This window comes from Cebus imitator, unplaced genomic scaffold (genome assembly GCF_001604975.1).
Source record: "Cebus imitator isolate Cc_AM_T3 unplaced genomic scaffold, Cebus_imitator-1.0 Scaffold237, whole genome shotgun sequence".
Lineage (NCBI taxonomy): Eukaryota > Metazoa > Chordata > Mammalia > Primates > Cebidae > Cebus > Cebus imitator.
Genome location: NW_016107552.1, coordinates 1,710,780 through 1,721,835, shown reverse-complemented (window position 1 = coordinate 1,721,835; position 11,056 = coordinate 1,710,780). Strand labels below are relative to the sequence as shown.

The 11,056-nt window shown below is 51.0% G+C and overlaps 1 protein-coding gene across 6 annotated transcripts in view; it reads right to left on the bottom strand.

The window, feature by feature from the left end:
• TPST2 (tyrosylprotein sulfotransferase 2) overlaps positions 1–11,056 on the bottom strand; it is a 68,574-nt gene that overhangs the window by 21,774 nt on the left and 35,744 nt on the right. For 5 of the 6 annotated variants that reach the window (XM_017498044.2, XM_037727685.1, XM_037727684.1 and 2 more), the window contains one exon: positions 1,581–1,652. Coding sequence is in view for 3 of the 6 variants with exons in the window: in XM_037727685.1 (XP_037583613.1) it covers positions 1,581–1,652 (72 nt within the window). In the remaining 3 variants the exon portion in view is untranslated. Of the gene's footprint in view, positions 1–373; positions 478–1,580; positions 1,653–11,056 lie in introns of those variants that run through there. The other variant, XM_037727686.1, reaches the window with a different exon arrangement.

Sequence of the window (11,056 nt, the reverse complement as noted above, 5' to 3'; positions counted from 1 at the left end):
TTTTTTTGAGACTGAGTCTTGCTCTGTCACCCAGGCTAGAGCACAGTGGTGCGATCTTGGCTCAATGCCTCCTCCGCCTCCCAGGTTCAAGCGATCCTCCCGCCTCAGTCTCCCAAGTAGCTGGGATTACAGGTGCGCACCACCATGCCTGGGTAATTTCTGTATTTTTAGTAGAGACGGGGTTTCACCACGTTAGCCAGGCTGGTCTGAAACTCCCGACCTCAGGCAATCCGTCCACCTCGTCCTCCCAAAATGCATGCCCAGCCGGCCTCAGCATTTTAAGTTCAGCAAAGGTGTTTGCACGTATGGAGCATAAACTCTGAGAAAGCATTTTCCCTGCAAAAGCTAAGCTCAAAGAGATGAAGCAGCTTCCCCAAGGTCGCACAGCCAGAGTGGCAGGCCTTGATCAGACCAGGCCAAGGCTGAGCTGTTCACCAGAAGAAAACGGCTCAAAGCAGACAAGTCAGAAGTGAGAAGAAGATGACAAAGACTTGCAGAATGGCTTAAGAAGAAAAAGCAGGGTGACTTGGGACACAGAAAGCAGCCCGGAACCCACAAAGCAGAAAGTAGCTTCCTGGTTACCCAGAGCTAGGGACCCCACTGTGGGAGGAGCTAGAGGGCTCAGCCCAGGGACCCAGGCCTGCCCAGCACCCTCATCACCCTGCTGGACCCTGGCAAGGAAGGCGTCCCAGCATCTTCGCAGTGAGGATGATGGGTGAGGGCTTCCAACTTGGAGTACTAGACTCCCAGGTTCGAATCTCCCTTCTGCCACTTGCCAGCTGGTGATCTGGACAAAAAGATACCCCTTTGCTGGGCTTCTACTTTCTTCTTCAAAAACGGGATAATAATACCCTTTTCTCATGGAAGCTATTTGGAGGGCCAAGAAACTCTTGTAGGGTGCTGAGAAAACATGCCCAAAACACTAACATTAGCAGAACGGGACACAAGAGGGTTTCGGTTCCGGCTGTGCCTTGAATCTGCTCCGTGATACTGGGCAAGTCCCCGCCCACCGTGGTACTCAGCCTTCTTTCTCCTATCACCTGGAGGATCATCTTCCCAAGAGACAAGGAAGATGCTCATCTCCCTATGGTGCTTGCTGGGGTGCAGCTTTTTGTTTTTCTTTTTGAGTTTTGCTCGTTTCCCAGGCTGAAGTGCAGTGGCGCGATCTCGGCTCACTGCAACCTCCGCCTCCCGGGTTTTCAAGCGATTCTCCTGCCTCAGCCTCCCAAGTAGCTGGGATCACAGGCATGAGCCACCACGCAGGGCTAATTTTGTATTTTTAGTAGAGACGGGGTTTCTCCATGTTGGCCAGGCTGGCCTCGAACTTCTGAACTCAGGTGATCCACCCACCTCGGCCTCCCAAAGTGCTGGGATGACAGGCGTGAGCCACGACGCCCAGCAGATGTAGCTTTTTCTAGTACCAGATTTCCAACCTTGTGGCTGAATAGAAAGGTGAAAACCAGCCAGGGGAGTTTGCCCAGGTGCCCAATCATGGAGGCTGGGGGCATGGAGGGGACTTTTTGAGGGCGGTCTCGGGAGGAAGCAGGACTCCAGGGGAAGTTCCTTCTGGGTGCACTTACCTCCTCTGGGTTCTCTCATCTCTGGCCTCCAGCCCTTGTGCCTGTGTGCCAAGGCTGTCTGCTGGCAGAGCCCTAGAGAGGCGAAGGAGATACTGCATCAGGGACGGGCACCGTGGAGACAGGCCAAGCGCCTGGCCCCTTCAAAGAGGCAGAGTGAGGGTTCGGGCTCCCAAGAGCACCTGACAGTGACATTTGGGAGAAGAACTCTGGAATACAAGGGAGGCCACTTCGGCTCAAGATACCACAGCGGGAATCTCAACTTACCTGCTCCTACAGGGAATGAACTGGCTCACTTCTCAGGCAGAGAGGTGTGAGCTGAGTCTGAGCCAAGGCACTGCTGCCTTAGGGAGCCCCTGGTTTCTGCCAACAAGGCCTTTCCCCTCCTCCTGGCTTAGGGACGTTGGACTCCAGGAAAAGTAAATAGAAAAATAAGCAACAACCACCACCACTACCGCCTCCTGAGATGGCTGGGTACGGCTGATCAGGTTGTGGACTGCACAACTCCAAACGGTACCATAAACCCAGCCTACAGCGTATATGACGCTTCCCGGAATTGAACACGACCACCCTACCATCACCACCTAACGCTGATGAAATTACCAAATGCCTACCACACAAGCAGCCGTGTCATTTAAACCCCAATAAAAGGAAAGTATGATGATCCCAATTTTATAGATGAGAAAACATGACACCAAGAGCAAGAGCAACTTATCCAAGGAATGGATGGAAAGAGTTTCACCACCTGGATCTGTAAGACTTTCCTAACTCGTAATCTCCCACATCATAGGAACGAGGCTGTGTCCACGATAGGTCCTGGCATGTAGCCAGAACGAGGCCAAAGTGGAACCCAGGGGATCCTTGTAGCTTTAAGGCAGGGCATACGTATCTCCCAGTGCTGCGTCCTTATCATTCAGGGTAGGAAAGGTTTTTAGTCCAATTCCTACCTTCTCCCATTTTACAGATGAGACCGCTGAGGCCCACAAGGAGAAATCATTTTACAGAGTCACACACTGAGTCTGAAGCTAAGCCTTCCTCCTCTCAGTCCTGTTTCAGGAGGTGGGGGTGGCTTAGAATGTCGTTCTGCAGTTGACCAGCTCCTTGACTATATACACTGCTCCTCTGAGACTTTTCCTATTCTGTAAACAGGAGGTTTTAAGCAGGGTGAAAACACTTTAAAATCTCAGCTTTTTAAATCTCAGCCAGGCCTGGCGTGGTGGCTCACACCTGTGATCCCAGCACTTTGGGAGGCAGAGACAGCAGGGTCACTTGAGCCCAGAAGTTCGAGACCAGCCTAGGCAACACAGAGAGACCCTGTCTCTATAAAAATAAAAAATTATCCAGGTGATGGTACACGCCTGTAGTCCCAGCTACTTGGGAGGCTGGGGTGGGAGGATCGCTGAAGCCCAGGAGGTCGAGGCTGCAGCGAGCTGTGACTGTGCCACTGCACTACAGTCTGGGCAACAGAGCAAGACCGTGTCTCAGAGAAAGAAAAGAAAAAATCTCAGCGTTTATTATTTGTGCCATGATGAATACGCAGGCCGCAGGCTGCTGCCTGCATTTCGTGGTCCTCCATTCCTTCCTATTCACTCATTCCTTTGTCCCCATACCATTTTCCTATTCCTGAAATACCAGGCCAATTAGGACATCTAAACCCAGAGGAAGAAAGGTACCAAGGTGTAACCACAGCGACCAGACCCCCCAGCAGGCCACTCCCAAGTACGGATACTCAAGCCTCAGCACTCCTGGGACATGGGCGGCCAGTGAAGTGAGGCCTGCTCGCTTGGTATAAATAAAGCCAATTAGGAAGCAGGCACTTGAAGCTCTTCCAGAGGCAGGACGGCTCACCCAGCTGCCCTCAGGCAGCTCTTGAAATGCCAGCGAGCCCGAGAGGCCTGGCAGCCGGGCAGCTCCCAGGCCCATGACCCCAGCCACTCCCCTCCAGGGCACCCAGGCCTTTTCAGAGCGACGGGATGGCGCTGTCAGGGCTGTCAGTCACTTGGAGCTGTGCGTCCAACATGCAGCCATCAGCCACACGGAGCTGTTTAAACTCACTTTATGCAACATTAAATAAAATTAAAAATCCGGCTTCTCATCTGCACTAGCCACAAGTGCCCAGAAGCCACACGTGACCAGCGGCTACTGTATCGGACAGCGCACATTTAGAATAGGGTTGGCAAACTATGGCCCTTGGGCCCAATCCAACCCAGGGCCTATTTTCAAAGCGCCATTGAACTAAGAATAATTTGTAAATTTTATCAAGGGAAGGTAAAGGGTGAAGGAAGGAGGAAGAGGAGAGAGAGAGGGAGCAGCAGTGGCAACAAAAACCACCTGAACACCGCAAAGTTGGAAACATTTACTATCTGGGACATTTACAGAAATTTGCTGACCTTTGCACTAGAACATTCCCATCACTGTAGAGTGTTCTGCCGGGCAGTGCTGATGAGAGGACAAATGAGAGGGAGGGGTGCTCACCCCATCACCCAGGCTGGAGTACAATGTCGTGATCCAAGCTCACTGTCCGTCCCCTGGGTTCAAGCATTCCTCCTGCCTCAACCTCCCGAGAAGCTGGGATTACAGGTACGCACCACCATGCCCGGCTAATTTTTGTATCTTTAGTAGAGACGGGGTTTCACCATGCTGGCCAGGGTGGTCTTGAACTCGTGACCTCGTGATCTACCTGCCTTGGCCTCCCAAAGTGCTGGAATTACAGGCATGAGCCACCGTGCTGGGCCAGAGCTCTCCTTTCTTTTCTTTTTTTTTTTTTTTGGTGTCCAGTCCAGGCTAAAATGCAGTCATATGATCTTGGGTCACTGCAGCCTTGACTTCCTTGGGCTCAAGTGATCCTCCCATCTGAGCCTCCCAAGTATCCAGGACTACATGGATACCTGCGTGCTACCATGCCTGGCTAATATATGTATTTTTTTGTAGAGATGGAGTCCCCCTATGAGACTCCTGGGCTCAAGCAATCCTCTTACCTGTGCCTCCCAAAGTGCCAGGATTTCAATTTGGTGTGGGCCACTGCACCCACCTGAGGGGAGGGCAGGGGAGGGGAGAGGAAGGGAAGGGAAGGGAGGGGAAGGGAGGGCAGGGGAGGGGAGGAAGGAAGGACGGACAGACATCAGAGCATTTTGGATTAGGGATGCTGAACTGATCAGTATAATGCAAATATTCCAAACTCAGAAAAAAATCTAAGTCAGATGTGGTGGCTCAGGCCTGTAATCCCAGCACTTTGAGGGCTGAGGCAGGAGGATCACTTCAGCCCAGGAGTTCGAGACCAGCCTGGGTGACATAGGGAGACTCCGTCTCTACTTTTTTTTTTTAATTAGCCAGGTGTGGCAGTGCTTGCCCATAGTCTCAGCTAATTGAGATGCTGAGGCAGGAAAATCACTTGAACCCCGGAGGTTAAGGCTAAAGTGAGCCATGCTCATGCCGCTGTACTCCAGCCTGGCTGTCAGAGGGAGATGCTGCCTCTGAAGAAAAAAAAATCCAACCTTTCTGGTCCCAAGCATTTCAGATAAAGGGATACGCAACCCGTAACATCTCCTAGAAGGGCACTTTGAAATGTGCCTGGTGCAAATGAGAAAGCAGTCTTGTAGGAATGCTATGAGGTATAAATAAATGAGGGCATGTTAGAACAGCATCTGGCCCACAGCACGTGCTATTTGCATGCTGGCTCTTGTTTTCAGCAAAACCTTGTATGGTGGGGATTTTTATCCCCATCTGAGAAGTGAAGAAATTGAAGCTCCAAAAGATGGAGTGATTAGCAGAAGCCACACAACTAGGAAGAGGAAAGGACAGTTTCTAACTGCGGCTCTGTGTCCAAGGTGCCATCCCTGGCATGGTGTCCTGTGGCTTACAAAGCTGGGGCAGCAGCCAGGCACAGTGGCTCATGCCTGTAAACCCAGCACTTTTGGAGGCCGAGGCAGGCAGATCATGAGGTTAGGAGATCGAGACCATCCTAGCCAACACAGTGAAACTCCGTCTCTACTAAAATACAAAAAATTAGCCGGGCATGGTGGCGCACGCCTATAATCCCAGCTCTTCAGGAGGCTGAGACAGGGGAATCAGTGGAATCCGGGAGGCAGAGGTTGCAGTGAGCCGAGATCACACTACTGCACTCCAGCCTGGCGACAGAGCAAGACTCTGTCTCAAAAAAAAAAAAAAAAAAAAATCAGATTAAGCCAGAATCAGCTGGTCATTGGAAAGAGTGGGGTGTCATTTCGTCGGGTGCGGCGGCTCATGCCTGTAATCCCAGCACTTGGGAGGCCAAGGTGGGCAGATCACCAGGTCAGGAGATCAAGACCTACAGCCAATATGGTGAAACCCCATCTGTACTAAAAATACAAAAAAAAAAAAAAAAAATTTGCTAGGCATGGTGACACTTGCCTATAGTCCCAGCTACTTGGGAGGCTGAGGCAGGAGAATCGCTTGAATCCAGTAAGTGGAGGTTGCAACGAGCCGATCACACCACTGCACACCAGCCTGGGTGACAGAGAGTCCAACTAAAAAAAAGAAAAAAAAAAAGTGGGTGGGGGAAGCAGGAGTCCATGGGAGGGGACTTTGCTCCCTCTTTCCATTGACTCTGAAAGGCCCCTGGAAGGGTGGGGGCTGTTCAATCCAAGAGATCCCCCCTTAGACTCAGATCCATTCATTCCACCAATGTTTACTGAGCAAGTATCATGCGCAGGGCCCTGCTCAAGATACTAGGATACATCAAGGGCAACAGACAAAGGTCTCTGCCTTCATAGAGCTGACATTCCAGTGGGGAGCAAAGAAATCAGCGTGTGAGACAGACATTGGTGATAAAGGCTCAGAAGGAAATTCGCATGATGAGAGGTGAAGGCATTCCACAGGGGCTAAAGAAGGGGGTGACGTTTGCACTGAGACCACACTGATTCTTGGCTCAAATCTATACGAACTTTCTAAATCATCATTTCTCCAAGCTCAGCGGATCAGGAGGTTCCCAAGAGAAAAGTGGCAGGGGACAGGGAGGGGACAACAGCGGGGGCTGGCAGCACACAAAGCCAGCTCGGGAGGTCACAGCACTTACAGAGTGGCCTTGGAGCAGGGCCCGGTGCCCGCGTGCTCAGGCTCAGCCACCAGCCCTGCGACTCCTCCCCATGGGAACCAGCTCCCAACATTCCATTGCCATGGCTCTTCCCAACCCTACCGAACCACACTGACCACACCACCTCCCACCCACCATGCCCCAACTTTCTGCAGAGCCGGGGAGACACAGGTCTCTTGGACAGGGTCCCTAGGAATCAGGGACTTCTGAACTATTGTGGGGCGGGGGGTGGGGGGGTGGGAAGCCAGCCAAGAAAGCCCTCCAAATTTCAATGGGGTAAGAGTAAGGGAAAAATAATTCTGAAGCTGTGGACGCTGCTCGAGCATAAAAGTATGCAGAGTGGATCAAGAGGAAGGGCGGGGAGGCTGGCACGCAGCCTTAAAAATATTAGCTCAGGGCCGGGCGCAATGGCTCACGCCTGTAATCTCAACACTTTGGGAGGCCAAGGTGGGCAGATCACGAGGTCAGGAGTTCAAGACTAGACTGGCCAACATGATAAAACCCCATCTCTACTAAAAATACAAAAATTTGCCAGGCATGGTAGTACATGTCTATAGTCCCAGCTACTCAGGAGGCTGAGGCGGGAGAATTGCTTGAACCCGGGAGGCGGAGGCTGCAGTGAGCCGAGATGGTGCCACTGCACTCCAGCCTGGGCATCAGAGTGAGACAGCGTCTCAAAAACAAAAACAAAAATATTAGCTCAGTTCAGGCCGGGCTCAGTGGCTCATGCCTATAATCCCGGCACTTTGGGAGGCTGAGAGGGATGGATTGTTACAGGAAAGGAGTTTGCAACCCGCCTGGACAGTAAGACCAAACACTGCCTCTACAAAAAAATCCGAAAATTCGCTGGGCGTGGTGACATACACTTATAGTCTCAGCTACTTGGGAGGCTGAGGTGGCAGGATCACTCAAGCCTGGGGGGCAGGGGCTGCGTGAGCCAGGACCACACCACTGCACTGCAATCTCGGTGACAGAGAGAGACTCCGCCTTAAAAAAAAAAAATTAGTTCAGACTTAGAGCACTTATTATATACCAAGTACTGAACTAAGGGTTTTACATACATCATTGCATGTTGTCTTAACCTTTGACCCTATTTGACCCTCCCTTATTAATGATCCATTTCCTGGGGCCCAGAGAGGTAAAGGGACCTGTCCAAGGCCATGCAGCTGGTCGGCAGGGGAGCTAGAAGGAAAACCCAAATCTCTCTCTTTCCAGAGCCTGTGCTCCTTGATCTGGGATCTCCTCCCAAAAAATTGCTTTGCATTTTTTTTTTACCTAAAACCATCAAAGCAGGGCCCCACCCACTATCCCAGCCTCCCTCTCGGAAGCCAGGGGTCACATCCTGGCTCCCCTACTCAGAGGCTGGGTGTCCTGGGTCAATCTGGGGCAGCTCACTGAGCCTCAGTGTTCTCATCTGAGAAATGGGAATCGCACCTGGAAGAAAGAGTGCCATGGAAACTGTGTAACTTCCATCGAGCCAGGCAGAGCCAACATGAGAAAATTATTACCATTTAATTTTTTTCCTGTCTTTTTTTTCCTTTTTTTTTTTTTGAGACAGGGTCTTGTTCTTGTCACCCTGGCTAGAATACAGTGGTGCAATCATGGCTTGCTACAGCCTCAATCACCTCGGCTCAAGTGAATACTCCCATCTCAGCCTCCCAAGTGGCTAGTGCACACCACGCCCGGCTAATATTTTATTGTTTTGTAGAAACAGGGTCTTCTTTTATTGTCTGGGCTGGTCCCAAAGTCCTGGGCTCAAGTAATCCTCCTGCCTGGGCCTCTCCAAGTGCTGGGATTACAGGCATGAGCCACGACGCCCGGCCGTCATTTGATATTATAATCACTGTCATTACAGCACATGGATGAGGACTGGCAGGGACCTACACACACTAAGGAAGGTGTGGTCTGGCCAGGTGGGGTCAGGAGGGACTCCTTTTCCCTGTTCTTCGTCGTTAGAGGCAAAATGCACTGTTGGCCCTGTACATTTTGACTCTAAACAACAACCCTGCAGGGTGGGCTCTATTATTAGCCACGATTTACAGCGGGGAAACTGAGGCTGAGAGAGGTGAAGTGCTTTGTTGGAAGTCACACAGATGGTAACTGGTTGAGCCTGAACTGGAACTCAGGCCATCTGATGCCAGAACCCAAACTGTTTCCCCAACTTTCGATGACCCTGCTTCACCAGCTCTCCTGGAGGTGGGCAAGCTTCTGTGAAGTTATCAAGCCGATGTTTTTGGCTCTGTGGGCCGCAAGATCTCCACTGCAACTGTGGAACTTTAACACAAACAATCAAGATGACATATACATGAAGGCATGTGGCTGTGTTCCGACAAGACTTGTTTCAAAAACAGGCGGTGAGCTAGATTTGTCCCATGGACATAGTTTGTCAACCCTCGGTCTATATCACAAAAAAGACATTATCAGCCAGGCGCGGTGGCTCATGCCTGTAATCCCAGCACTTTGGGAGGCCAAGGCAGGCAGATCACCTGAGGTCAGGGGTTCGATACTGCCCTGGCCAACATGGTGAAACCCCATCTCTACTAAAAATACAAAAATTAGCCAGGCATGGTGGTAGGTGCCTGTAGTCCCAGCTACTCGGGAGGCTGAGGCAGGAGAATCGCTTGAACCCGGGAGGCGGAGGTTGCAGTGAGCCGAGATCACGCTATTGTACTCCAGCCTGGGCGACAAGAGCGAAACTCCATCTTAAAAAAAAAAAAGACACTATCAGCAGCACCTGCCCTCACTGCAACCTGCACAAACTCACAAAGCACAAATACAGTGAGCGGAGATAGAAACCAGTGTGTGTGTACTTCGGTTCTGGGACTTATCTCGGTAGGGACTGTGGGAGGACCCAGGTGGCCAGCCTTTGGTGAGTAAGAGAAAAATGTACAATTCGGAAAAACAAATAGCTGATTGAAAAGAAAAAGAAGTGCACACTCATGCATATGGAATCATCCAGCATCCTGTCGGTTGCCACGTAAGGACTAGCAGAGAGACTTGTGTATGCCAGGCAGTTTTTTTTTTTTTAAAGAGACAGGGTCTCCCTCTGTCTCCAAGGCTGGCGTGCAGTAGGATGATCATTGTTCACTGCAGCCTTAAAACTCCTGACCTTAAATGATCTGCCTGCCTCAGGTTCCCAGGTAGCTGGGACTACGGGCCCGTACCACCATACCCAGGTAATTTTTTATTTTTGTGGAGACGGAGTCTCACTACGTTGCCAAGGCTGATCTGAGTTTAATCCTCCCACCTCAGCCTCCCAAAGTGCTGGGATTATAGGCATGAGCCACTGCACCTGGCTGGCTATTTTACATACAGTCGCCTCTCCGTATCATAGGGGATTGATTACGGAATCCCCCTTGAATATCAAAATCCAGGATGTCCAAATCCCTTAAATAAAATGACGCAGTATTTGCATATAACCTACACATATCCTCCCATATACTTTAAATCAGTGCTAGATCAAGTATGCTACCTAATACAATGTAAACGCTATGTAAATAATTGTTACACTGCATTCTTTAGAGAACAATCACAGGACAAAAAAAGTCCTGTTCATGTTCAGTACAGATGCCACTACCCATTTTTTCCCAAATGTTTTTGATCCGCTGCTGGCTGAATCCCCGCATGCAGAACCCATGAATTCAGAGAGCCAACTGTATAATTTTGACCCTAAGGACAACCTTGGAGGGTAAGCACTATTCTCATTGTCTCGCTTTACAGAAGGGGAAACTGAGGCTTAGAGAGGGGAAGTGCTTTGTTGGAGATCACACAGATGATAACTGGCTGAGTCTGATCTGGAACTCAGGTCTGTCTGATGCCCAAACCCAAGCTCTTAACTACCTCTTCCAAATCTCGACCCCACCCCATACACAGATGGAGACGCTACAAGCCCCGGGTCAGACAGTTGCTCATGGTAGAGCCTAGCTCAGACCACGGGACCATCTCCCAGCCTTGCCTCCAGCACCTGGCACAGCCCCTGCCCTGGACTTCCTGCACAGAAACACAGAGGGCCCCTGCCTGGTAAACAAGGCAAACAGGAAAGGGCCGGCGTGATCGTGTAGGGACCGGTGCTTCCTGAGCTCTCACCCCCACCCGCCATGGGATCTTGTCTCCATTCCTCTGCCCAGAAGCTGTCAGAGATGGCGGACTGGGCAGAGGCACAGGAATCCTGCATACCTGGCTGATTACCAGCAATGCAGCACTGGGTCGGGGGGTCGGGGACAGGTGTTAGCTAACATCTTTGTGCCTCACTTTCCTCATCTGTGAAATGGGGAGGCCATTAGCACTTGTGAAGATTAAATAAACTTGAGGTGGCTCACGCCTGTAATCCCAGCACGTTGGAAGGCTGAGGCAGATCACCTGAAGTCAGGAGTTCGAGACCAGCCTGGTCAACATGCTGAAACCCTGT